The following is a 26,870-nucleotide window of genomic DNA, read 5'->3' on the forward strand; positions in this document are numbered from 1 at the left end:
TCTGTCCCCCCCTGGCCCAGGGGCCATCAGCCTGTCCCGGGGGGCAGAGGGACCCCACCCTTGTGTCCCCCCCCCCGGTGGCAGCCCCCCCCGCACCTCCTCCAGCGGGGCAGCACCCCCAGGCCCCCGAGCCGAGCCGGCAGCACGTGTTCCCGTCGGGGCAGCTCGTCTCGTCGTCACACCGCACGTCCCCCCCTGGGGACAAGGGGACAGTCAGCGCCGCCATGTCCCCCCCTCCCCACGCGGGGACAATTCTGGGGGGGGGGGTCCTCACCTTGGGGTGCCCGGGCCGGCGCCGAGGTGCAGGTGGAGCGCTCGAGGTCACAGACTGTGCCCTGGGGACAGCAGTGCCGCCCGTCGCCGCAGCACACGGCCTGCGGGGGGAGCCCGCCGTGGGTGCCCGCGGACCCCCACCCGCCCGGGGGGTGCCCGCCACGCGGACGGGGGGCTGCCGGGGCAGGGGGCAGGGCGCGGGGGGCTCGGTGTGGGCTGTGGGTACGGGGTGCCCAGTATGGGGGGTCTGGTACTGGGCACCTGGAGTGGGGGGCTCAGCGTGGGGGACTCAGCTCAGGGTACCCAAATTGGGGTGCTCAGGACAGGGTGCCCAAAATGGGGTGCTCAGAGCAGGGTGCCCAGCTCGGGGTGCTCAGAGCAGAGTACACAGCTCGGGGTACCCAAATTGGGGTGCTCAAGACAGGGTGCCCAGCTCAGGGTACCCAAACTGGGGTGCTCAGAGCAGGGTACCCAGCTCGGGGTACCCAAATTGGGGTGCTCAGGACTGGGTACCCAAAATGGGGTGCTCAGAGTGGGGTGCCCAGCACAGGGACCCAAAACAGGGTGCCCAGGACACAGTGCCCAGCATGGGGTGCTCAGCTGGGGGTGCCCAGCTGAGGGTACCTAAAACAGGGTGCTCAGGATGGGGTACGCAGGACAGGGTGCTCGGCATGGGCTGCCTGATGTGGGGAGCCCACTACGTGGTGCCTGGCACGGGGCACCCAGTGTGGGGTGCCCATCGTGGGGTGCCCGGGACAGGATCTTTGGCATGAGCTACCCACTATGGGGTGCCCAGCACAGGACCCTGGCGCGGGGTGCCCATCGTGGGGTGCCTGGCACAGGACCCTGGCACGGGGTGCCCATTGTGGGGTTCACGGCACAGCACCTTGGTGCAGGGTGCCCATCGTGGGGTGCCCGGGACAGGATTTTTGGCATGGGGTGCCCATTGTGGGGTGCCGGCACAGCACCTTGGTGCAGGGTGCCCATTGTGGGGTGCCCAGGACAGCATCTTTGGCTTGGGGTGCCCATTGTGGGGTTCACGGCACAGCACCTTGGTGCAGGGTGCCCATCGTGGGGTGTCCGGGACAGGATCTTTGGCTTGGGGTGCCCATTATGGGGTGCCGGCACAGCACCTTGGCACAAGGTGCCCATTGTGGGGTGCCCGGCACAGGACCCTGGCATGGGGTGCCCATCGTGGGGTGCCTGGGACAGGATCTTTGGCATGGGGTGCCTGGGACAGGGTGCCCATTATGGGGTGTCTGGCACAGGACCCTGGCACGGGGTGCCCATCGTGGGGTGCCCGGGACAGGACCCTGGCACGGGGTGCCCATCGTGGGGTGCCTGGGACAGGATCTTTGGCATGGGGTGCCTGGGACAGGGTGCCCATCGTGGGGTGCCCGGGACAGGGTGCCCATTATGGGGTGTCTGGCACAGGACCCTGGCGCGGGGTGCCCATCGTGGGGTGCCTGGGACAGGAGCCTGGCGCCGGGTGCCGCGCGGGGCCAGCACTCACGTTCAGCAGGGGACAGCAGCCGTACTGCGCCGAGGACAGCTGGCAGCAGGTCGCACCGTCGGGACACGCCGAGCGCCCGTCGGGACACAGCACCTGGCGCGCTGTGGGGGGACAGACCCGCCCAGCGTCACCGCGTCCCCTCGGTGGGGACAGCGCGGGACCCCCCACTCCCGCGGGGACGGCCCTTACCCGGCGGCGGGCGCTTCCAGGCGGGGAACGCGGTGCCCATGGGGACGTCACCGGCGGGGGACAGGCAGCGCCCGTGGGCCAGGTCGCAGACGGTGGCGTGGGGACAGCAGTGCACTTTGTCGGCACAGCACGAGGCCTGCGGGCGCCCGCACCCGCTCGTCACCCGCGCTGCCCGCGTGATGTCCCCCCCCGCAATGTCCCCCTGTGTCACCCCCCGTACCTGGGGCATGGGGCAGCAGCCCCAGGCGCCGCTGGCCGTCACGCAGCAAGTGGCATTGTCGGGACACTCGGACTCTCCGTCGGGACAGGGGACGGCACGAGGGGCTGCGGAGAGCGGGGACGGGGTGAGGGACCCCCACCCCCCCCCCCCCCAGGCACACCCGTGCCCCCCCACCCAGGCGTGACACCCCCGTACCTGGGGACACAACGCAGGATTCGCCGTCGGCGCCGCAGTGGGACCCTCGGGGACAGCAGCGGTGGCCGCCGGCGCAGGGGACTCCCTGGGGGGAGAGAATGAGGGGTGGTGGGGGGGAAGCCCCCCCGAAATGGCGGAGAGAGGGGGGAAACTGAGGCACGGCGGGCGGGCTCACCTCGGGCAGCGGGCAGCCGGCCCCGTCGGGGCATGGCGAGCCATCCTGGCACAGCGCCGCGCTGCTGGCAGGCAGGATCTGGGTGGTGGGGGGGGACGGACAGGGGGGTTACCCATGGGTGGGGGCACCCCCTGTGTCCCCCCCTCCACCCTGACCACTCACCGGGGTGGTGGGGCACGGCTGCCCGTCGGGACACCGCAGCTCGGCGCCGGCTCCGGCCAGGAGCACCCACAGCAGCAGGAGGGTCCTCATGGCGCCGGGGGCACCTGTGGGCAGTGGACCCCCCCCCACCCCGCACCGCCGCGCCTCAGTTTCCCCACTCACCGGGGGCGGGGGGGGGGGCACCGCCTCCAGCCTCTCGCTTCCCCTTTCGGCCGGGTGCTGGGAAAGCCCCGGCCCCCCCGGCTGCCCAGGGCCCCCCCCTCCACCCCAGGGTGCTGGGGGGGCACCCATGGGTGCTGGGGGGGGTCGCTGCGGTGTCTGGCACCCCAACCGCCGCCCGCAGCACCCTGATAACATCTCCCCGCGGGGCAAGGAGCCGACACCCGGGGGGGGGGGGGGGGGAAGAGTGGGGACAGCCCCCCCCGGCCAGCACCCATGGGTGCTGAGCGCTGCCCTGCCCCCCCCGCTGACTGCCCGCCCCCACTTCCACAACCACTTTCATTTCCCTTTCCCCACGTGCTGTGACCCCCCCTCCCCCCTCGCACCTGTGGGGCGTGGCCTCGCCCCACGCGTGTCTGCGCCCACGGGGGGGGGTGTGTGTGGTGTGCTGGCCTCCCTCCCCCCGGCTCCCTCCCCCCCACACGGTGGGAAACTGAGGCAGATCCAGGCCCCAGAGCTCCCCCCCCCCGGGACACGCGTGGGGGGGGGGCACCGCCCCCGGGGACCCGACGTGGGGGCCGGGGGGTCCGAGCCCTGGATGTCACTGCACTGTCGTGCCCCCCCCCCGGACCCCCCCCAGCCTCTGCAGGGACACGGAGGGGCCGAGCCCAGTGCTCCCAGTGCCTCCCAGTAACCCCCAGTGCCTCCAGGAGCCCCCAAGACACCCAGTGCCTCCCAGTACCTCCCAGTGCCTACCGGCGTCTCCCACTGTCCCCAGAGCGCCCCGTGACTCCCAGTGCTCCCAGCACCTCCCAGTGCCGTCGGGATTCCCTCCCAGTGCCCCCCAGTGCTCCCAGTGTCCCCCTGCCCGTACCCGCTCCCGGTCCCGGTCCCGGTCCCTGCCCCGCTCCGGCCCCGCCGCCAGGGTCGCGCTGCCGACCAGCCGCAAGCCCCACCCCCCGCGCCCCATTGGCCCTCCGTCCCACCTGCCCCTCTCCTATTGGCCAACTCGGGGAAAGGGGGGCGTGGAGCCCCACCCCCTCACCCGTACCCCGCCTTACTCCACCCTCCCCCGTCACGTGACGCGCGGCCACATGACCGCAGCCCCCCGGGGCTGAGTGCGATGAGTTGGGCAGGGCTCAGCGCGGGGGTCGCCGCCCGGCTTCCCCCCCGCGGACCCCCTGTCCGGGGCACGGGGCCTTGCACCGCGCGGGCGGTGAGCCCTGCGCACCCCCCCGGGAGGGGGACAGCCCCCCCGACCCACCCCGAGTCCCCCCCAGACCCCTCCAACCCCCGCTCCCCCCAACGCCCCGCTCCCCGCAACGCCCCGCCCCCCCCCAAGCCCATCAGACCCCCCAAATCCCCCATCCTCTCCAGCCCCCTCTAAATCCCCTCCACACCCTCACTAAACTCCCACCCCCCAACCCTCCCGAACCCCTGCAGCCCCCCGAGCCTTCCCCACCCCCCAAAGGCCCAGCCAAGCCCCCAAACCCCCTCAACCCCCCTGAACTCCCACCCCCAGCCCCTCCTAACCGCGCAGTGTCCCCCAAATCCCCCAACCTCCTCCAAGCCCCCCAAACCTCCCCTAAACCCCCTGCCAAGCCCCCAAGCACGCCCACCCGCCCCCAAATCCCCTCCAAACCCCCCAAATCTCCCCTAAACCCCCTGAAACTTCCCCTAACCCCCTGCCAAACCCCCAAGACCCCTCAAATCCCCCCAAACCCCCTGCCAAACCCCAGAACCCCCCAAATCCACTCCAAACCCTCCCACACCCCAACTTCCCCTAACTCCCTTGCCAAACCCTCAAGCCCCCCCAAACCCCCTCCAACCTCTCCTAATCCCCCCCAAACCTCCCCTACCCCCCCGCCAACCCCTCCAAATCCCCTCCAACCCCCCCAACCTCTCCTAATCCCCCCAACCCCCCCACCAAACCCCAAAACCCCCTGCCAAACCCCTGAGCCCCCCGAAATCCCCTCCAAACCCTCCCACCCCCCCAACCTCCCTTAGCCCCGCTGCCAAATCCCCCAAATCCCCTCCAAACCCCCCCAACCTCTCCTAATCCCCCTGCCAAACCCCCTGCCAAGCCCCAAGACCCCCCAACCCCCCCAAACCTCCCTTAAACCCCCTGCCAAACTCTCCAAGCCCCCCAAAATCTCCTCCAACCCCCCTGCCACCCCCCAACCTCCTCTAAACCCGCTGCCAAACCCCCCAAGCCCCCCCAAATCCCTCCAAACCCCTCAAACCCCCTGCCAAACCCCCAAGACTCCCCAAATCCCCCCAAAACCTCCCCAACCCCCCTGCCAAACGCCTGAGCACCCCCCAAATCGCTTCCAAACCCTCCCACTCCTCCCAACCTCCCTAGCCCCCCTGCCAAACCCCCCAAATCCCCTCCAAACCCCCCAACCTCTCGTGATCCCCCCGAAACCCCCAAGACCCCCCAAATCTCCCCTAAATCCCCTGCCAAGTCCCCAAGCCCCCCTCAAATCCCCTCCAACCATCCCAAACCTCCCCTAAACCCCTGCCAAACCCCTGGAGCCCCCCCAAATCTTACCACCCCCCCAACCTCCCCTAGCCTCCTGCCAAACCTCCCAAATTCCCTCCAACCCCCCCCAACCTCTCCTAATCTCCCCGCCAAACCCCTCTGCCAAACCCGCAAGCCCCCCCCAAATCCCCTCCAACCCAACCCCCCCAAACACCACCAAACCTCCCCACCCCCCCTAACCCCTGAGCCCCCCCAAATCCCCTCCAACCTCTCATCCCCCCCCAAACCTCCCTAAACCTGCTGCCAAACCCCCCGAGCTCCCCCAAACCCCTTCCAAACCCTCCCACACCCCCCAACCTCCCTTAGCCCCCCTGACAAAACCCCCAATCTCTCCTAATCCCCCCCAAACCCCCTGCCAAACCCCAAGACCCCCCAAATCCCCTTCAAACCCCCTGCCAAACCCCCAAATCCCCTCCAACCTCTCATCCCCCCCCAAACCTCCCCTAACGCCCCTGCCAAACCCGAGCCACCCCCAAATCCCCTCCAAACCCCCCAACTTCTCCTAATCCCCCCGCTAAACCCCTAAGACTCCCCAAATCCCCCCCAAACCCCTCTGCCAAATCCCCAAGCCCCCCCATCCCCTCCAACCCCCCAAAACCTCCCATCAGCCCCTCTAACCCCCTGCCAAACCCCCAAGCCCCTCCAAATCCCCTCCAACCCCCCAAAACCACCCAACCTCCCCTAACCCCCCTGTCAAACCCCCAAGCCCCCCCAAATCCCATCCAACCCCATCCAAACCTCGCCTAAAAGCCCCCAAACCTGCCCTATCCCCCTGCCAAATCCCCAAGCCCCCCCAATCCCCTCCAACCTCTCATCCCCCAAAAACCTCCCCTAAACCCGCTGTCAAACCCCCCGAGCCCCCCCAAATCCCTTCCAAACCCTCCAAACTCCCCTAGCCCCCCTGACAAACCCCCCCAACCTCTCCTAATCCCCCCCAAACCCCCTGCCAAACCCCCAAGCCCCCCCAAATCCCCTCCAACCTCTCATCCCCCCCAAACCTCCCCTAAATCCCCTGCCAAACCCCTGAGCCACCCCCAAACCCCCTCCAAACCCTCCCACCCCCCAACCTCCCCTAGCCCCCCTGCCAAACCCCCCAACCTCTTCTAATCCCCCCGCTAAACCCCTAAGACTCCCCAAATCCCACCCAAACCCCCCTGCCAAACCCCCAAGCCCCCCCAAATTCCCTCCAACCCCCCCAAACCTTGCCTAAAAACCCCCAAACCTGCCCTAACCCCCTGCCAAATCCCCAAGCCCCCCCAAATCCCCTCCAAACTCTCATCCCCCCAAAACCTCCCCTAACCCCCCTGCCCAACCCTCGAGCCCCCCCAAAATCCCCTCCAACCCCTCCCACCCGCCCAACCTCCCCTAAACCCCCCGCCAAACCCCCCAAATCCCCTCCAACCCCCCCAAACCTCTCCTAATCCCCCCTAACCCCCCTGCCAAACCCTTGAGCCCCCCCAAATCCCCTCCAACCTCTCCTCATCCCCCCCCAACTTCCCCCAAACCCCCCTGCCAAACCCCCAAGACTCCCCAAATCCCCCCCAAACCTCCCCTAAACCCCCCTGCCAATCCCCCAAGCCCACCGAAATCCCCTCTAACCGCCCCCCAAACCCTCCCACCTCCCTCTCCAAGCCCCCCAACCCCCTTCACACCCCCCCCCACCCCAAGATCCAGAGACCACAGAGCCAGGCCAGCCCCAGGCCCCCCCCCACCCCATTTTGGGGTTGGGGGGGGGTGTTTATTGCCCAGGCGGGGTGCCCCGGGGCGGGGGTCTCAGATGGCCGACTGCTCCTGGCGCAGGGCGTCGGCGGCGGGGGGGCGGTCGGCCTCGGCGGCCATGGCGGCCTGGCGCAGCGCGGCCATGTGCTCCTCGGCCGCGGCCAGCGAGCGCTCGACCCAATGGCGGGCGGCGGGCTGGCGGCAGGCGCTGCGCGTCACCAGGACGAGGTGGCTGACGGACAGCAGCAGGGCGGCCGCTCTGCGGGGACACGGCGGCCTCGTCACCCCCCGCCCCGCCGCCCGACACCCCCCCCCCGCCCCGCGCGGGATGGCGGCTGCGTCGCCGCCGGACGCGGGGCTCGTGCCTCAGTTTCCCCATCCGCAGTAGGGGTTGGGGTGTCCCCCCCAGCCGCCTCCAGCCGGGTGGGTCACCCCGCAGTGGTTGTCCCCAGCTACACCGCGGTGTCCCCCCCTGCCCCTCCCACAGGTGTCCCCCCCCTTGACTGTCCCCATCCCTCCCGTCACCTCGCGTCCAGCAGTTTGGGGTCCAGCGGCGGGTACATGGATCTCACCACGTCGTCCACCCTGCCGGGGGGGGACACATGGCGTTAGGGGACATTGCGGTGACAACCCCCGCCCCCCGAGCCCCCTCCCCCCCTCGTCACCTGGGGCTGATGCGTTTGGCCACCACGATGATGTCACCCAGGCTGGCGGGGGACTTCACGCGGGTGCCCGAGCCCATGGTCATGGCCACCAGCTTCTCCGTCAGCGTGTGGCAGATCTGGGGACGGGGGGACAGCGGGAGTGGGGCCAGGGTGGGCACCCAGTGCCACCACTGCCACCAGCGCCACCGGTACCACCAGCGCAACTGGTACCACCAGTGCCACCAGTGCCACCACTACCACCAGCGTCACTGGTATCACCAGTACCACCGGTACCACCAGTGCCAGCCCCTGGTCTCACCTTCAGGATGGCGATGCAGTGGGACACCAGACCCCTGTGGAGAGGGAGGAGGGGGTGAATCTGGGTGGGCCCCCCCATCCTCGCCCCCTGCAGCCCCCCACCTGCCCGCCCACACCCCGTGCCCCCAGCCCCTCGGGGACGTTCCCACCCGGTGACCAGCCTGAGGACCACCTCTTCTCAAGACCGGCCGTGGCTCGGTGACGACTGGGGGGCTGGCACTGCACAGGGTCCCCAGCAGCGGGGGGGGGACGGGGGGCACGCCGGGGGGGGCCACACAGACTTACGAGGCGTCCTCCACCCAGTCCTCGTTCTCCAGGATGGCCTCGATGTGCGGGTTGGTGATGACCACGTCATCCAGCTCCAGCTCCGAGGGCTCCGACGGCGTCTCGGCCGTCCCCATCAGGTCCACGATGGGTCTGTCGGGGACACGGGGGACACCCCTGGGCACGGGGCCACCCCCTTGGGCCCCCCGCACCCTCCCAACTGGGACGTGTCCCCAGCACCGTCCCCCCGGTGATGCTGGATGTGACCCCAGCACCGTCTCCAGCCCATGGGGGTTGGGGTCCCTCTGCGACCCCCCTCCCCCGGTGGGGACGGGGACGATGCCACCCCCGCGGGGTCACTCACTTGGTGTCGTAGTGGTGCCGGAGGTCTTTGGGGTGGCAGTACCGCTGCCGGCAGACCACCACCAGCGCCACGAAGGACGCCAGGAAGATGGTGGCCAGCACCCCGATGGCCACGATGACGACCGTCTCCATGGCTGCGCCCCACCGGGGGGGGGGGGGGGGGTGGCTCAGGCGTCCGGGGCCATCTCGGCACCGCGGGGTCTGCGGGGATGGGGGCATGGGGGAAGGGGTCAGGAACCCCACGGATGCTCCCCCCACCCCAAAATGCTCAGCTGGGGCCCGGTGTCACCCACAGATGGACCCCTGCCTCAGGGGGTCCTTCCAGGCAGCGTCACTGGGAGGGGGGGATCGGGGGGAAGGGGTGGTGCTGGGTGCGGGGCCGAGCAGGATCTGGCCATGGTACGTGGGGGGGGCTGTCCCCATCCCGCCACCACGGCCACGGTGACAGGGGCATGAGCTGGGGTCCGGAGAGCGAGGGCTGGGCCATGTGGGGCTGTGGAGACCCCCAGAGCCCCCTCCCTATGGGGACCCCCAGAGCTCCCTCCCTATGGAACCCTGGTGAGCCCCAGAGCCCCCTCTCTATGGAACCTTGGGGACCCCCAGAGCCCTGTCACTGTGGGACCGTGGGGACCCCCAGAGCCCCCTCCCTATGGAACCCTGGGGACCCCCAGAGCCCCATCCCTGTGGGGCTGTGGGGACCCCCAGAGTCCAAGCCCTATGGGGACCCCCAGAGCCTGAGCCCTACGGGCTATGGGGACCCTGAAAGCTGATCCCTATGGAGCTGCGGGGACCCCCCGAGCCCAGCCTGTAAGGGGCTATAGGGACCCCCAGAGCCCAGTCCCTGTGGGGCCATGGGGACCCCCTAAACCTGCTCCCTATGCGGCCACGGGGGACCCCCGAGCCCCCCCCGACGCAGCAGCGGGGCCCCCGCGCCCCCACCCCCCTGGGGAGCAGGACCCCCCGCCATGCCAGGCCCCAGGATACCAGCCCGGGACCCCCATGCCAGCACGCGGGGCAGACAGCAGGTCCTTGGGGGGGGGGTCCTCACCCGGGGTCGGGGGACCCCCCATGCTGCCGGGGTGGGGGGCCCCCAGCCCTGCCCTCCCTACCTGCCGCCAGCCGGGGACGGGGACGCGGGGACGGTGCCACTTCCGCACAGCACGGGCAAACACCCGGCTCCCGACCTTTACACCCTGACTAATGCCTGGGGTTCCCCCCCCCCACCCCGGGGGGGGTGCCAGACGTGTCCCCCCAAACCCCCAGACCATCCCCCCTTCCAGCCCCCCCCCCCCCCCCACTGAATTTTAAGCCACGTTTAATGATTTGGCTTAAGTTCCCAGGCTGGGGGCACTTGTCCCCGTATACCCGCCCCCCCCCCCGGGCTGGGGACAGCGGAGGGGGGGGCACACGGCGGCCCTGCCCCCCCCCCCCGTCCCCCCCTTCCCACTGCGATTAAGACTTAAGAGGGATTTTGGCCACCAAAGCTGGTTCTGCGCCGTAACCCCTTGGTGCCTGGTCCTGGGGGGGGGGTACTGCCTCCGAGGGGGGGCTGCACCCCGAGGGGGGGTCCCTGGCCCCCGTCGGGTGGGGGTCGGCTCCTGCCTGTGCAGCGCTGAGCGCTGGAGTGGGGGTCCTGTGGCAGCAAGGGGATGTGGGAGGGGTGGTCGCTGCTGGGGGGGATCCGGGGGGACCCTGTGAGGATCTGGGAGGGGGTGGGGGGCTGCTGCTGGGGGGCGGCCTGTGAGAATCTGGGGGGTGGTCGCTGCTGGGGGGGTCTGGGGGGCCTTGTGAGGATCTTGGGGGGGCTGTTGCTGGGGGGGGTGTTTGCTGCTGGGGCGGGGTCTGGGGGGGCCCTCTGAGAATCTGGGGGGTGGTCGCTGCTGGGGGGGTCTGGGGGGCCCTGTGAGGATCGGGGGGGGGGTTTGCTGCTGGGGGGGACCGGGGGAGGGTCGCTGCTGGGGATCCTGCACAGCCCCAGTTGTGGGGGCGACGGGGGGCACGGGACTGACGGGGCTCCCGCATGGCCCTCGGGGGGGGTCTCTCCTGGGGTCCCAAGGCAGGGGGGGGGTCTCTCTGGGGGGAGCCATCAGTCCCAGGGGTCCCCTCCCAAGCCGGGGGTCCCGCACGGCCCCGGGGGGGGGGGTGTCACTCCGGGGGTCCCGAGGGGTGGTGGCCCCGGGCTCCCCCTCCCACCCCGTGGGGTCTGGCTCCCTCCCCCCCCCCCCGGCGGGTCCCTGCGCGGGACGGGGCGAAGCGAACCCCCCCTCCCCCCCCCGCCCCCCCCCCGCACCTGGAGCGGCTCCGCCGCGGCCCGCGCACAAGATGGAGCCGGGCGGGGGGCGCGGAGCGGGGCCCGCAACGGGGCCCGGGCCGGGCTCTGCCCCCTCCGCCCCCCCGGGCTGGCCCCGCCCCCGCCCCGCCCCCCGGACCCCGGCCCGGCCCCGCCCCGCAGGGGCCCACGGGAGGGGGGGATCCCCGCATTGTCCCGGGGCGGCCGCTCGTGTCCCAGCGTGTCCCCAAAGTGTCCCAAAGTGTCCCAAAGTGTCCCAAAGTGTCCCCTCGTCCCCAAACCTCCACCACCGCGCCCCAGAAGCATCCTCTTGTCCCCAAAAGTATCCCTTTGTGCCCCAAAATGTCCCCACTGCACCCCAAAGTGTCCCACCGTGTCCCCAAATGGTCCCCGTCGTGTCCCTTCGTCCCCCAGACCTCCACCACCATGCCCTCAAAGCATCCTCTTGTCCCCCAAGGTATCTCCTTGTGCTCCCAAATGTCCCCACTGCACCCCAAAGTGTCCCACTGTGTCCCCAAAGTGTCCCAAAGTGTCCCTGTCGTGTCCCCTCATCCCAAACCTCCATCACCGAGCCCCCAAAGCTTCCCCTCGCATCCCACAGTATCTCCTTGTGCCCCAAAATGTCCCCGCTGCACCCCAAAGCGTCCCCATCGTGTCCCCTCGTCCCGCAAACCTCCACCACCTTGCTCCCGAAGCATCCTCTTGTCCCCCAAAGTATCCCTTTGTGCCCCAAAATGTCCCCGCTTCACCCCAAATGGTCCCCGCGGTGTCCCCTCATCCCCTGAACCTCCACCACCGCGCCCCCAAAGCATCCCCTTGCGCTCCAAAGAATCTCCTTGTGCCCCAAAGTGTCCCCATTGCGTCCCCTCATGTCCCAGAGTGACCCTGCTGCACCCTTGAAGCATCCTCTTGTCCCCAAGGTAGCCCTTTGTGCCCCAAAACGGTGCCACTGCCCCCAAAGTGCCCTGTTCTGTCCCCGAGTGTCCCTGTTGCACCCCAAAGTGTCCCCTCTGTATCCCAGCCACACCACCGTGTCCCAAACCCCTGTCGTTTGCCCCCGCTGTGTCCCAAAGCGTCATCACCCTGTTCCAACGTGTCCTCCTCGTGTCCCTGCCGTGCCCTTTAGTGTCCCCATCACGTCCCACAGCGTTTCCGCCGTGTCCCTCGCCGCCCCGTTCGCATCCCGTGCCGTCCTCGATGTGTCCCAAACCGTCTCCGTGATGACCCAAGGTGTCCCCATCCCAGATGGGTGACTCGGGGTGACAGGTGCTCACGTCCTGCTGGCACCCGCTCTCCACCCCACCGCTCTCAGCATCCGTCCCCACCGCCCGCGGTGGCACTCGCGGTGACGTCGGCTTTGGCAATGCCAGACGGGAAAGCTTGCAAAGCCCAGGGGACACGGTGGCTGTGGTGGCCTGCAGTTCCACCCCGCTGGGGATGCCGAGGTCCCCTCATCCTCACGGGGCACCAAGGGCACGTCTTGTCCCCGAGGGCCACCAAGGTGTCCCCGGGGATGTCCCCACGCCCTGCCACCATCGCCTGGTCCTCGCGGCTGAACGGGCTCTTTATTCGGGAACACGGCGGCGGGCTCGTGCCGGACGCCGGCTCGGCCATGGCGCTGCCCGGCCTCTCCCTGCCCGCCCCGCCGGTGGCATCGTCCCCGTGGGCACTGCCCGGCCGGCCACGTCCGTCCTCTGATCCCAGGTCTGTGCCACTGGTGAGCCGGGGACTGCAGGGGTCCATCGTCCCCTCCTGACTGGTGGGGACCCCCCCGAGCCCCACGCACCCCCTGGGTGCAACCCCTGCCGATCTGGCTCCCAGGAGGACGGGGTGCTCGGGGTGTCCCTCAAGGGGTGTCCCTCAAGCCGCTTCCCGAGCGAGCCAGGTCACCGCGCTGCCCTTCATCGAGCCCACGATTGCCACCACCCGCGGTCCGAGGTGACACGTGGCCGAGTCCTTCCCCTGAGACGCTGCTCCTTCATGTCCCCCGCTGCAGGGCTGGTCCCCGCGCCTGTCCCCGGGGGGGTTTAGCCATCGGGGAAGATGTAGCCATACTGGTTGAGGAGGTGTTCCACCACCTGGTTCTGGAAGACCATGTGCATGGCCATGTTCCCCTCCTCGCTGGCCGGCCGCAGCAGCGTGGGGCCGAAGACGATGGCGACGCTCTGCACCGACATGCGGTTCTCCTCCTTGTACTCGATCACCCTGCGGGGACGAGGGACCGCGTCACCCAGCGTGGCCCCAAACCCGGGTGGCTGGGTTGGGGGAGAGGGAGATGGCTGTCACCTGCAGAGGTGGCGGAAGAGGACCTTCATGGTGTCGTGGTGGGCGGGTGGGAGGGAGAACACCAGGTCACGGATGCACCGGCCCCGCCGGGTCGGATCCTGCATCTCTGCGGAGGTACGGATGGCACAGTGGGGTGCTGGCTCCAGCAGCTCAAGCACCCGTCCCTGTCCCCATCCCCATCCCTGTCCCCATCCCCATCTTCGTCTCCGTCCCATCCCATCCCCATCCCTCTCCCCATCCCCATCTCTGACCCCAGCCCATCCCATTCCCATTCCCATCCCATCCTGTCCCTATCTCCATCTCCATCCCATCCCATCCCATCCCATCCCATCCCATCCCATCCCATCCCATCCCATCCCATCCCATCCATGTCCCCATCCCTGTCCCTGTGCCCACCCTCATCCCTGTCCCCATCCCCACCTCTGACCCCAGCCCATTCCCATCCCCATCCCAACCTGTTCCCATCTGCATCTTTGTCCCCATCCCCATCCCATCCTATCCCCATCCCATCCCCATCCCATCCTGTCCCTCTCCCCTTCCCCATCTCCATCCCATTCCATTTCCATCCCCATCTTTATCCTGTCCCCATCCTCATCCTTGTCCCCATCCCATCCCATCCCATCCCATCCCATCCCATCCCATCCCATCCCATCCCATCCCATCCCATCCAGTCCCAGTCCCTGTCCCCATCCCCGTCCCCGTCCCTGTCCCCAGGCCTCACTGATGGCGGCGATGAACTTGTCGAAGTGGCTGAAGGGGACGAGCGGCTCCGGCAGCTCCCGGAAGAAGAGCTTCAGCGCTCCGGTGATGACGTGGATGTCCTCCCAGCGCCCGTCATCCAGGTCCAGGTGCTCGTCTGCGGGGCCAGGGCAGCACCTCAGGCAGGTCCCCGAGCCCCGCGGGTGGACCAGGGTCCCCGTCCTGCCCCCCACCCCGGGCGCAGCCCTGGCCCCCTGCCCTTGGAGGGGGCTGTAGCCCGCTTGGCCCCCGCCGTCACCGTGGGTGACCTTACCGTGCTCCACTTTGTAGCGCAGTTTCTGGATGGTGGCCAGGTTGCCGCTGACCCGGTACAGCCCGTCGATGTCCAGGCCTGGCAGAGGATGGTGGAGACAGGGAAAAAAAACCTCCCAGTTAAACACAGCCCGTACTGGGATGGGACCCCAGCCCCCGCCGACGGAGCTCCGGGCACCCCCCGTCCCCGGGGAGAAGCCCCCAGCCTGGTGGCACGCGGTGACAGCGACCGGTCCGGCCGTGCCGATGCCCACGGGAAACCCAACCGTTGAGCTGCGGCGTTGCCGGGCGCTGTGCCGGTGGCGGGGCCCCCCGGGCTGTCCCCAAGCCGAGCCCCGCGGCCGTACCTCTGCCCTCCACGGTCTGGATGCACTGCAGGACGAAGCGCGGCACCGTCCCCCGCTCCCGCTCGCACAGCGCTTGCAGGGAGCACCCGAAAACCTGATCTGGAAACAACCGGCGGGGGCTTGAGCGCGGCGGGGGGGACGCCGAAAGGATGCCCGGGGGCGGGGGACAGGGCTGGGGACATCGCGGGAGGGCCCGATCCCGCAGGGGGTGGCTGGAGGTGATGGGAGGTGCCCGAGCCCATCACCACGACGTCGGGTTGGGGTTGGGTTTGGTCCCCCAACTCCCTGTCCCAGCTCCATCCCCGGCTGTCCCCACCTGTCCCCAGCCCCGGGGACACCCCGAGGGGGCTCAGCCCCGTCCCGGCACCCACCCTTGATGTAGCCCCTCTCGCGCAGGGACTGCAGCGTCGGCCGCCTCTGCAGGAACTTGCGGAGTTTGTTCCGGACTTTGCTGGCGTCGCTCTCGCCGCCGGCGCTGCCCATCGCTGGTGGGAACAGGGCACGGATCACCGTCATCCCAAGGGACCGGGGTGCTCCCAGCATCTTTGTCCCTGTCCCATCCCATCCCCATCCCATCCCATCCCATCCCCTCCCGTGCCACCCCATGCCCATCCTATTCCCATCCCAATCCCATCCCATCCCCATCGCTATCCCCATCGCCATCCCCATCGCCATCCCCATCCCCATCCCAATCCCATCCCATCCCATCCCCATCCCCATCCCATCTCATCCATCCCATCCCATCTCATTCTCATCCCCATCCCATCCCCTCCCCTCCCCTCCCATCCCCTCCCCTCCCATCCCCTCCCATCCCCTCCCCTCCCATCCCCTTCCCACCCCATTCCCATCCCAATCCCACCCCATCCCACCCCATCTCATCCCCATCGCCATCGCCATCGCCATCCCCATCGCCATCGCCATCGCCATCCCCATCCCATCCCCTCCCATCCCATCACATCCCATCCCATCCCCTCCCATCCCATCACATCCCATCCCATCACATCCCATCCCATCCCCTCCCATCTCATCCCATCCCATCCCATCCCATCCCATCCCATCCCCTCCCATCCCATCACATCCCATCCCATCCCCTCCCATCTCATCCCATCCCATCCCATCCCATCCCATCCTGTCCCTCTCCCCCTGCCACGGGGAGCTGGGGACCCCGCCATGGCCACCCCACCCTGCCCGGTGGGTGGCTCTGCCGGTGCCCGGCCCTGTGCCGGGGTGCCCCAGCTCACCTGCCCTCCTCTCCTCGCTGCTCCCCAGCTTCTCCCGGGAGCCGAATTCAGCCCCGCTCTCGGCATCCTCCTCCCCGGGGAGGTCGGTGCCCTGGGGAAGGGGTGGCGTGAGACCCCCCCGGTGCCCATCCGTGGGGGGGGGCACGGTGGGGCGGGGGGCGGCGGGCGCCTGCTCACCGGCCTGCGGATGCTGTCGGCGATGGCCCTCTGCCAGGCGGCCATGATCTGCTCCGAGTCGTGCTGGACGAGGAACTCGGAGCCGTCCCGCGTCCTCAGCTGCCGGGGCGGTGGGCAGGGTCAGGGCAGGGCGAGGGGCTGCCCGGCCGTCACCGCCCGGCGCTGGGGGCCGGGTGAGGGCTGAGAACGGCGCCCAGCTCGTTACACCGATGACCCCAGCCGCTGCCATTTTGCCGCCGGCTGGGGTGCGTGGAACCCTCCTCCCCGCACAAAGCCCAAGTGGAGAAACCCCTCCGGGAGCTGGGACAGCCCTCGGTGACGTCTCCACGCCCGGAGATGTCCCCCCATGTCCCCACTGCCACCAACCCCGGCACAGCCCTTCGCTGGCGGGATGGCATCGCCACGGCCCCGTCGCCACGCGCGGGCCCCGAGGGGTGACTGACATCCCCCCGCTGTCACCTGGCTCACCTCCAGCACGTGCTTCTTGCTGGACTTGTCCTTGCTGGCCCAGGAGAGGGTGGCCCCACGCAGCTCCACGGTGTGCTCGGGGGTGGTCAGGGTGCTGGGGTGCCGCTGCGGGGGCGAGGGGACGAGGGTGACACCCGCCCGGGGGGGATGGGGACAGCAGGGTCCTGCTCTGCCCCGGGGGCTGGGGGCTTTGCTCCTCCAGAAAGGCAGGAGTGGCCATGGGGGACACCTTGGTCCTCTCCGGGGTCTCTCGGCGGGACCACGACACGGTACTGCTGCCAATGGTGGCCACCAGCTTGGGGACAGCCGGGCCCTCCAGCCACTGTCACCCTGTGGGACACCCCCAGCCCTGCCTGCCGACCCCGGGGGTCTGCAGCTTTGGGGTGGCTCTGGGTGCCAGCACCGCAGGGGTCGGGGTGGCTGTCCCCAGGGAGGGGACAGTCCCTCGGGGTGCTCAGAGGAGCAGCCCATCAGCTGAGTTTCAGGGCGCCTCGGCCACGCTCCCCCTCCATCCAGCCCCTCCACGTCCTTCCAAAGGGCTTTTCCAGCAGGGTCCCCCCCGGACAGAGCCCTGCACCCCCACCCCAGCAGTGGGGCCAGCACCGCGTCCCCCCCACCCCGACGGTGCGGGGCCGTCCCCCCTCCTTCCCCCGCTGCCCTCACCGCAGGGTGTTGCAAGACCCACGGCAGCTTCTGCATCCGGGAGCAGGGTGCTGGGGGGGCTGGGTGCTGGGGGGGCTGGGTGCTGGGGGGCTGGGTGCTGGGGGGCTGGGTGTGTCCTGGGGGTGCTGGGGGACTGGGTGTCTGGGGGGGCTGGGTACCTGGGGGGGCTGGGTGCTGGGGGGCTGGGTCTGTCCTGGGGGTGCTGGGCCCATTCAGCGGCTGCTGGCCCCATCTCATGGGTGCTGGGCTCATCCCATGGGTCTTGGCTCTGTCCCATGGGTGATGGCCTTATCACATGGGTCTTGGCTCTGTCTCACGGGTGCTGGGCTCATCCCGTGGGTGCTGGCCCCACCCCAAGAGTGCTGGCCTCATCCTGCGGGTCCTGGCTCTGTCCCATGGCCCTTGTTGTACGGGTGCTGACCCTATTCCATAGGTACTGTCCCCATCCCATGGGCGCTAACACTATTCCATGGGTCCTGGACCCATCTTGCAGGTCCTGTTCCCATCCCATGGGTGCTGGCCCCATCCTGTGGGTGCTGACCCTATCCCATGGGTGCTGACCCTATCTCATGGGTGCTAGCCCCATTCTGTGGTTGCTGGCCCTGACTCATGGGTGCTGGCCTTGCCCCATGGGTGCTGACCCTGTTCCACATGGGTGCTTGCCCCATCTTGCATGTGCTGGTTTAGTCCCATGGGTGCTGGCCTCATCCCATGGGTCCTGGCTCTGTTGCACGAGTGCTGACCCCATCTCACGGGTGCTGGCCCCATCTCATGGGTGCTGGCCCCATCTCATGGGTGCTGGCCCCATTTTGTGGTTGCTGGCCCTGACTCATGGGTGCTGGCCTTGTCCCATGGGTGCTGATCCTATTCCATGGGTGCTGGCCCCATCTTGCAGGTGTTGGCTTAGTCCCACGGGTGCTGGCCCCATCCTGCGGGTGCTGGCCTTGTCCCATGGGTGCTGATCCTATTCCATGGGTGCTGGCCCCATCTTGCAGGTGTTGGCTTAGTCCCACGGGTGCTGGCCCCATCCTGCGGGTGCTGGCCTTGTCCCATGGGTGCTAACCCTCTTTCACGGGTGCTGGCCCCTTCCCATGAGTGCTGGTCCCATCCTGTGGGTGCTGGCCCCATCCCATGGGTGCTGGCCCCGTCCCATGGGTGCTGGTCCCATCCTGTGGGTGCTGGCCTTGTCCCATGGGTGCTGGCCCCGTCCCATGGGTGCTGGCCCCATCCTGTGGGTGCTGGCCTTGTCCCATGGGTGCTGGCCCCGTCCCATGGGTGCTGTCCCACCGGGACTGTTGGGGCTCTTACCAAAGCGCCGGCAGCCGAGTGCTTGGAGTCCTTGAAGAAGGTGAGGACCCCCCCCTCCAGCACGGTCCAGGAGGAGCTCCAGTTCTTCCTGGGGAGCAGAGGGGGAGTCACGCGGGGGGACAGCGCAGCCCCCGGCCCCTCCGGCCCCCCGAGCTCCCTTCTCCTGCTGCAGGGGACACCGGGACGCGCTTACCGGAGCCGCTTCCCTCTGTCCACCGTCTTGGTCCGGTTGAGCACCCCGGCTTTCTCGAGGCTTTTAAACTGGAAGGGGAAGCGTTGGGGGTGGGGGGGGGATCAGGTTTGCCCCTGCCCTCCCCGGTGCCGGGGTGGGGAAGGGACCGCTGCCCCTCCGCAGGGTGCTCACCTTCTCCTCCCTGGTCCCCAGCGCCGGCGGTGTGGTGCTGTGCCAGGCGAAGAGCCCGCTCTCCTGGCTGGAGCTGCTGCTGGCCCGCTCGTGGTGGGCACCCATCGGCACCTGGGGAGGGACGGAGGGAGGGGGGGTGATGCCTGAGTGCCCGGGCTGGGTGGGTGCCGGGGTCCGCACCCGCTGTGCCCCAGAGCCCTGCCCGCCGCTCCCGTGGCCCTGTGAGGATGCTCGTCCCCCGCACCCATCTCTGTCCCCAGCCCTTGTCCCCATCCCTGTCCCCATCTTTGTCCCCACCTACCCCCATCCCGTCCCCATCCCGTCCCCGTACCGTGTCGGAGGTGAAGTTCTCGGGGTAGAAGACGGCTCCCTCGGGGTGGCTGTGCCTGTACCAGCCCGGGGGCGAGCCCAGCTCCTCGGGGCGTCTCGGGGACAGAGAGAGAGCGGCCCCCTGATCGTAGGAGCCCATGGGCGAGTAGTCCTCCTCGGGATAGCGCTCCAGCTCATCTGGAGACAGGTTGGGATAGTCCATTTCTGGAGTGGGTGGCTGGAGAGAAGAGCCAGGTCAAGATCTGGTGCCTCACCAATAGCATCTGTGTCCCCAAGCCGTGGCCAGCCCAGGTGGGGGCTGTGTCCATCTGCATCTGCATCTCTTCTCTACCCCTGTCTCCACTGCCATCCTCTTCTCCATTCCCACCCCCATCCCCATCCTCATCTCCATCTCCATCTGTCTCCACTTCTACCCCCATCCCTGTCTCCATCTTCATCTCCATCTCCACTTCCATCGCCGTCCCTATCTCCATCCTCATCCTAATCTCCATTCTCACCCTCATATCCATCTCCATCTCTGTCTCCATCTCATCTCCGTCTCCATCCTTATCTCCATTTTCATCATCTCCCTCCCCATCCTCATCTCCATCTCCTTTTCCATCGCCATCCCTATCTCCATCTGCAACCTAATCTCCATTCCCACCCTCATCCCCATCTGTCTCCATCTCCATTTCCATCCTCATCCCTGTCTCCATCCCCATCCTTATCTCCATTCTCACCCTCATCTCCATCTCATCTCTGTCTCCATCCTTATCTCCATTTTCATCATCTCCCTCCCCATCCTCATCTTCATCTCCTTTTCCATCTCGTCTCCATCCGTGTCCATCTCCACCCCCATCCCTGTCTCCATCTCCATCTCTATCTCCATTTCCATCTCCGTCCTTGTGTCCATCCGCATCCTAATCTCCATTCCCACCCTCATCTCCATCTGTCTCCATCTCCATCTCCACCCCCGTCTCTGTCTCCATTTCCATCCCCCTTCCTGTCTCCTTCCCCATCCTCGTCTCCATTCTCATCCTCATCTCGTCTCACACTTATCTCCATCTCCATCTCATCTCCATCTCCATCTCCTTTTCCATCTCATCTCCATCCTCATCTCCACCTGTCTCCATCTCCATTTCCATCCCCATCCCTGTCTCCATCTGCATCCTAATCTCCATTCCCATCCTCATCCCCATCTGTCTCCATCTACATCTCCACCCCCGTCTGTCTCCATTTTCATCCCCATTGCTGTCTCCTTCCCCATCTCCATCTCCATCTCCATCTCCATCTCCATCTCCATCTCCTTCTCCATCTCCATCTCCACCTCCATCTCCATCCTTATCTCCATCTCCTTTTCCATCTCATTTCCATCCTCATCTCCACCTGTCTCCATCTCCATCCCCATCCCTGTCTCCATCCCCATCCTCATCCTCATCTCCGTTGTCACCCTCATCTCCATCTCCATCTCCATCTCATCTCTGGCTCCATCTTCATCATCTCCTTCCCCATCCTCATCTCCATCTCCATCCCCATCCTCATTTCCACCTTCATCTCCACCTCCTCCTCCATCTCATCTCCACCCCATCCACGTCTCCAGCCCCATCCCCGCGCCTCGGTGGGGGCTCACCCTCTGCTCCATGGCGCCGTAGGCCGTCGCCCCCGGGTACCTATCCTGGGAGCCGCCTCCGTCTCCCATGTTGGGGGGGTCCCACGACGTCTCACCTGTTACCGAATTATAGAAAAAAGCCTGTCCGCTGGCTCCGTCCACGTACTGCTCCCACTCGGAGAACTCCGGGCTGTGGGCGAGCGAGGAGGCGGGAGAGCCGGCGGGACTCACTCCGTCTTCAGCCTCCCCAAAGGGACAATCCCACGTGGTCTCGCCCGTCACCGGGTTATAATAAAACAACTGTCCACTGTCCCTGTCCCTGTGGGTCTCCCAGTCCGACACGGAGCTGCCGGCTTCCTCCGAGGCCGAGCCGGCGGCCGCGGCTTCTTCCCGCAGCTCCTGGAGGTTGAGGTAGATGGGGGCGGGTGGCTCCTCCGGCTCCTTGCGCTCCTGGGGGGGACACGCTGGGTCACTTGGGTGCTGTGGTTGGCGATGGGTGTGGGGATGATGTCCCCGCCAAGGCAGCTGGGTGATGGGGCCGAGGAGCCGGCTCCTGCCCTGCCCCGGCTGCGTCCCCCCTGCCCGGGCACCCAGTGGGCGCTGCCCCTAGATAGCCCCTCGCGTGGGGCGTCGATGGCTGCGTGGTGGAGGGGGCACCCACGGCACCCACAGCACCCACGGCACCGGGGGTGGGAGTCTGACCTGAGCACACGGAGCGAGCTTGGGCTTGGGGCATCGCGGTGCCCAGCGTCGGCACCCACGTCACCGGTACCCCCCGCACCCGCCGCGCCTGCACCCCCGGGAGCTGCACCCGCGGCATCAGCACCCCGGCACTCGCACCCACAGAGTCTGCACCCCAAGAACCTGCACCCCCGGGAGCTGCACCCGCGGCATCAGCACCCCGGCACTCGCACCCACAGAGTCTGCACCCCAAGAACCTGCACCCCCGGGAGCTGCACCCGCGGCATCAGCACCCCGGCACTCGCACCCACAGAGTCTGCACCCACGTTGTCAGCACCCACAGCATCTGCCCCCCGAGCACCTGCACCCCCAAGATCTGCACCCAGGGCATCGGCATCAGCACCCAGGCACTCGCACCCACAGCGTCTGCACCCCAAGAACCTGCACCCCCAGGATCTGCACCCGCGGCATCAGCACCCCGGCACTCGCACACACAGCATCCGCACCCACGTTGTCAGCACCCACAGCATCTGCCCCCCAAGCACCTGCACCCCCAAGATCTGCACCCAGGGCATCAGCATCAGCACCCCGGCACTTGCACTCACGTTGTCAGCACCCACAGCATCTGCACCCCAAGAACCTGCACCCCCAGGATCTGTACCCGGGGAGTCAGCACCCCGGCACTCGCACCCACATCACCTGCACCCCAAACATCGGCATCAGCACCCCAGCACTCGCACCCACAGCGTCTGCACCCACGTTGTCAGCACCCACAGCATCTGCACCCCAAACACCTGCACCCCAAACATTGGCATCAGCACCCCAGCACTTGCACCCACATTTTCAGCACCCACATCACCCCCAGCACCTGCACCCCCAGGATCTGCACCTGGGGCATTGACCCCAGCACTCGCACCCTGTTCACCTGCACCCACCCCCTTGGCATCAGCACCCTCAGCACCTCACCCCCCTCATCAGCACCCACACCATTTGCCCCCCAACCATTGTCCTCAGCGCTCGCACCCACACGCCAGCACCCCAGGACCTCTCCCTGCACCCCCAGCCCCTGCCCTCACGCTGCCAGAACCCCGATCACCTGCACCCACCCCCCAGCACCCCCAGCCCCCCCACCCTGACCCCGCCAGCGTGCAGTGCGGGGTGCTTGGACCCACAGCCCCACCCCATGTCCCCAGACAAGGCCCCCAGCACCCCGGCGGGGCAGCTGGGGTGGGGGGTCCGCGTCCCTGGGAGCAGGCGGCTGCGGGTGGGTGGTGGCCGGCGGGGATCCCCCCTCCCGGCACCCTTTGATCTCCCCAGTTTTACAGCCCCGGAGCCTCCCACCAACGGCCGCGGGGACAAAGTTTCCCAACGCCGGCCCTGCCCGTCACCCCGGGGTGGGGGGGACAGTGGGTGCAGTGGCCCTGCCCGTCAACCCAGGGTGGGGGGACAGCGTTTGAGCGTCCCCAGGGACACCCCGGCACCCCCCTGCCGGCACCCCACGACCCCCACGCTGTGGCCAGCGCAGATGGAAACCCCGGGTGAGCGGCCGCCATCGTCCTGGGGACGAGGGACATGGGGGGTGACGAGGCCGCCATCGTCCTGGGGATGAGGGACATGGGGGGTGACGATGGGGGACTGCCAGCATGGACCCCCCCAGCACCTCCCTCCCTCCCATGGGTGCATCCCGGGGGGGTTTCTCCCCCCCCAGGGTGGGCTGGGTGCCCCTCGCTGCTTCTGGACGGGTATCTTGGCCCCCAGGGCCACGTCCACAGCGTGAACACCCGGGGAGAGCTCGGGAGGGAGCTTGGAGGGGGGCTGTGACCCCCCCACCCCACCCCCACCCCGGCTGGGTGCACCCATGGGTGCTGCCTACCTTCCCCAAGCGCAGCAGCCGCGACACCCGGCTGCGGGACCGCTGCACAGAGCCCGATGCCCGGTCACCCATCTTGGGGGGGCACCCTGGGGTGGTGGGGGGGGCAGCTGGTGGGGGCAGCGGGCGGCTGCGGTGACGCCGATGGCACCCTGCGCCGGGCCCCGCGCCGGCCGCGCTTCCTGCTGGGGTTCGGGGAGCGGAAGAGACGCCTGCGAGCCCGGCGCTCGGCCTCGGGGCGGAATTGGCTTTTTTTGGGGTTGTCGTCACCCCGCCACCCGTCACCCCGCCACCCGCCACCCACCACCCATCACCCACCACCCGCCACCCGCTCCGGCACAGCCAAGGCCGAGCGAGCGGGAATCGCGCCGGGACGACGCTGTGCTGGGATGCAGCCGGGTCTAACTGGGAAAACCTCCCCCAGTGCCCCCCAACATTTTGGTTATCCCATTGGGCACCGGCACGGGGACGAGCCGGGGGGATGCAGCCCCCCAGCGCCGGCATCGCCCCGTCCGGCAGCCCAGGCCATGGATGCAGATGGCGGCTGGGCCGAGGCTGCCGCGGCCGCGCCGTTGCCGACGCCGGTTGGGTTCGGTGCCGCTGCGTTCGGTGCCGCTGCGTTCGGTGCCGCTGGGTTCGGGCAGGGGAAGGGAAAGCTCCGGCAACGGCACCGGGGTTGGGGACCACGCTGGGTCTCTCCCTGGGGGGTGGGGGATCAGTGGCTTTGGGGGTGCAAAGAGCACTGGGGGTCCATCCGGCACGGCCGGGGTCACAGGGGGTAAAATGGGGTGTAACACCCCCCCCCCCGACCCCCTTTCCTCCAGGGAAACATCCCCCCACGCAGCGCCGCCCCTCGAGACCCCTCAGATGGGGGGGGGGCCAGGGTTCGGGGTGCTGCGGGTGCCCGGGGTTACCCCGAAGTGCTGGGAGGGGGACAAGGACACGGGACCCCCCACCCCGCCATCACCCTCTCGCCCCGCTGCGCCCCAGCAGTGTCGCTGGCGGCGGGGAGGCTGGGGGGCACCCCCCACCCTTGGGTGCCCCCCAACTAGAGGGGTGCAGTGAGGACCCCCGGGGGAAGGGGGCCGGGAAGGGCCCCTCGCTACTTACTGACATGGGGCGAGCGCGGTTTTTGGGGCGGCGGGGGGGGTCCCGCCTTAGCCGGGGTGCACCCAGCACCCACCTCCGGCAGCGGGTGCTGCGCCCAGGTGAGACACCCGCCCGGCGGGGAGGAGCTGCCGCGCTTCCCTGTTAACCCCTCTCTGCCTCCTTTCACCCCGAAACGCCGCCGGGACGGGGCGCGGGACCCCCCCGAGGGACCCCAGGTGGCACCGAGCCCCCCCGGGTGGCACCGAGACCCTCCGGGCCATCGCTGGGGTCTGCGCCCGGTGGGACGCTGCTGCGGGGGTAGAGGGGGGGGGGGCTGGGAGAACCCAGGGGGGCCCCTGAGGGTGGGGAAACTGAGGCACGGCGCAGGGGGGGCTGAGCATGGAGTGGGTGCCCGGTTGGGGGGTCATTCACCCTCCCCCCCCGGTGGTAATTGCTGGCAAATCTGTCTGGGGGGGGTTGGCCCACAGGATTGCCCCATGGGGTCTGCGCAGGGGGGGTGCAGGGGGTCCCGGCGGCACCAGCAGTGCTGGAGCCCATGGGTGCCACCCCACCCTGTGCCGGGGGACTGGGGGTCGTGATGGGGGGGGAACATTGAATCAGTCAGAGCACCCAGGCATCCTGCCCCCCCTCCCAACCCCTCCCGGCGCTGCCTTTGGGGGGGTCACCGGGGATGTCACCGTACCTGAACCCCGTGGCCGGACCCTGGCCACCTCCTGGCCGCGTCCCTGTCCCTGCCGGGGCCGCAGAGGGTCTCGGAGCGGCTCTTGCCGAGTGGGCGAGCGTGTCCCGGGGGGTCCCCGCGGGGCCCCATGGCGGCGGCACCGCGCGGGGCCGGCTTCACCCGTGCCAGGTCATCCAGGGAGTGCGACGGGCGAACGGGCTCGGCAGGGTGGGGGCTCAGCCCCGGGGGGGGCCAGAAAGAGCTGAGTGCTGGTGGCGAGTCCCTCCAGGTCCCCGAGTCCCTCCTGGGCACCGAGTCCCTCCGGGTCCCCGAGTCCCTCCTGGGCACCGAGTCCCTCTGGGTCTCCGTGTCCCTCCAGGTCTCCGTGTCCCTCCGGGTCTCCGAGCATCGTCCGGCCGGCTCCTCCGCCGCGGTGGCACCGATGAACCGGTACTCGTAGGCCGGGAGCTGCTGCGGGGCGAGCGTGGCCGGGTCCGCCTCGGCGTGCTCCGGCGGCGGGGGGTCGAGCGGGGCCGGGGTGACGATGGGGGGCAGCTCCTTCACGTACTGGGCAGGGATGTAGAAGGGCCGGGTGTCCCCGCTCCTCCGGACGTGCCACCAGTGGTGGTTGGTCCGCTTCAGCAGGACGTAGCGCTCGTTGGGCTTGATGGAGACCAAGGTCCCGTCCTTGGCTCGGTACTCGAAGCCGTACTCCACCAGCACCAATGCCTCCTCCGCCGGCGCGGCCGCCTCCATGGCCACCCCGCTGCCTCCGCCTGCGGGAGATGGGACGGGGAAGGGGCTGGCGGCAGGTCCCAGCCCCTCTTGGGGGGCACGGGGGAGCCGAGCTGGGGGTCCCTGCCGAGCCCGCATGGGTGTTCCCCAGACCACCCAAACCCGCCCGAAACAGCCCTGGCGTCACCACCACCACCCTTGAGCCCCCCGAGCCACTGAGCCCCAAGTCCCCGAGCCCCCGAAGCCCCCGAGCCCGCAGAGCTCACCTCCAGCCGGTGTCGGGGCGCAGGCGGAGGCCGTGGGGCGCGCAGCCGCTCTCGCTCGTGCCCGCGCTGGGCTGGTCTAGACTCGCCCCGGTTTCCTGCCAGCGCCTCACCGAAAGACGGGGCTGGGCTCCACGCCGGTGTTGGGTGCCCGGCCCCCCGGCCAGGGGAAAGGGGTGGTGGGGGCCCAGCCTGCTTCCTCCCCTCGGGGCGGGGGGCCGGGGCGATGGCGGAGGGGACCCGCTGCCGCCCGGCTGAGGAAACGGCTCCTCGGGAGGTTCCTGCGGCAGGAAGGGCCCTGCCCCGCGGCTGAGCCGGGATCTGCGCCGCTGCCGGATCCGCCATGGCCTCCCCGGGCAGGGGGATGGGACCCCCATTAGGGGGGTCCCCTGGGAGCTGCCCTGCCCTGGCTTCTGCCTCCGCTCCCAGGGAGTCTCACTGGGGGTCCCCGTGCTGGTGGGTGCACCCCAAACCCTCCCGGCACCAGGAGCGGGGTGGCGGGGAAAAGAACAGCGGGAGACGTCGACAGCGGCGGGGAGCAGATGGGAAGGAAAATGGGGCAGGGTCCCTTGGTCACCCCACAAAACCCGGGAGGTCGGCAGACGGGCAGCGAGGACAGGCAGTGAGGACCAAGGACGGGCAGCGAGGATGGAGGACAGGCAGCGAGGATGGAGGACAGGCAGCGAGGACTGAGCATGGGCAGCAAGGATGGAGGATCGGCAGCAAGGACGGGCATCGAGG

General features: G+C 68.9%; 2 protein-coding genes across 4 annotated transcripts; both read right to left on the reverse strand.

The window, feature by feature from the left end:
* Positions 1-7,119: 7,119 nt before the first annotated feature.
* On the reverse strand, positions 7,120-11,124 carry TMEM98 (transmembrane protein 98). Of its 2 annotated transcripts, none has more exons than XM_075443528.1 (7): positions 11,027-11,124; positions 8,738-8,937; positions 8,395-8,526; positions 8,111-8,144; positions 7,813-7,928; positions 7,673-7,732; positions 7,120-7,406 (listed from the first exon to the last, which is right to left on the reverse strand). In XM_075443528.1, exons 2-7 carry the CDS (start codon positions 8,866-8,868, stop codon positions 7,202-7,204), a joined length of 678 nt encoding a protein of 225 aa, XP_075299643.1. In that variant the 5' UTR covers positions 8,869-8,937; positions 11,027-11,124; the 3' UTR covers positions 7,120-7,201. The 2 variants fall into 2 exon arrangements, with proteins under 2 accessions (XP_075299643.1, XP_075299644.1); XM_075443529.1 differs by lacking the exon at positions 11,027-11,124 and adding an exon at positions 9,846-9,933.
* Positions 11,125-12,578: 1,454 nt separating this feature from the next.
* On the reverse strand, positions 12,579-26,341 carry ARHGAP27 (Rho GTPase activating protein 27). Of its 2 annotated transcripts, XM_075443441.1 has the most exons (16): positions 26,133-26,341; positions 25,153-25,907; positions 20,831-21,259; positions 19,223-19,438; positions 18,892-19,002; positions 18,721-18,788; positions 18,528-18,615; positions 16,557-16,661; positions 16,089-16,187; positions 15,912-16,002; positions 15,042-15,155; positions 14,671-14,769; positions 14,325-14,402; positions 14,034-14,168; positions 13,313-13,418; positions 12,579-13,231 (listed from the first exon to the last, which is right to left on the reverse strand). In XM_075443441.1, exons 2-16 carry the CDS (start codon positions 25,885-25,887, stop codon positions 13,054-13,056), a joined length of 2,652 nt encoding a protein of 883 aa, XP_075299556.1. In that variant the 5' UTR covers positions 25,888-25,907; positions 26,133-26,341; the 3' UTR covers positions 12,579-13,053. The 2 variants fall into 2 exon arrangements, with proteins under 2 accessions (XP_075299556.1, XP_075299557.1); XM_075443442.1 differs by lacking the exons at positions 25,153-25,907; positions 26,133-26,341 and adding an exon at positions 23,364-23,447.
* Positions 26,342-26,870: the final 529 nt, after the last annotated feature.

The sequence above is a fragment of the Opisthocomus hoazin genome, chromosome 26, assembly GCF_030867145.1.
Source record: "Opisthocomus hoazin isolate bOpiHoa1 chromosome 26, bOpiHoa1.hap1, whole genome shotgun sequence".
Taxonomy (NCBI): domain Eukaryota; kingdom Metazoa; phylum Chordata; class Aves; order Opisthocomiformes; family Opisthocomidae; genus Opisthocomus; species Opisthocomus hoazin.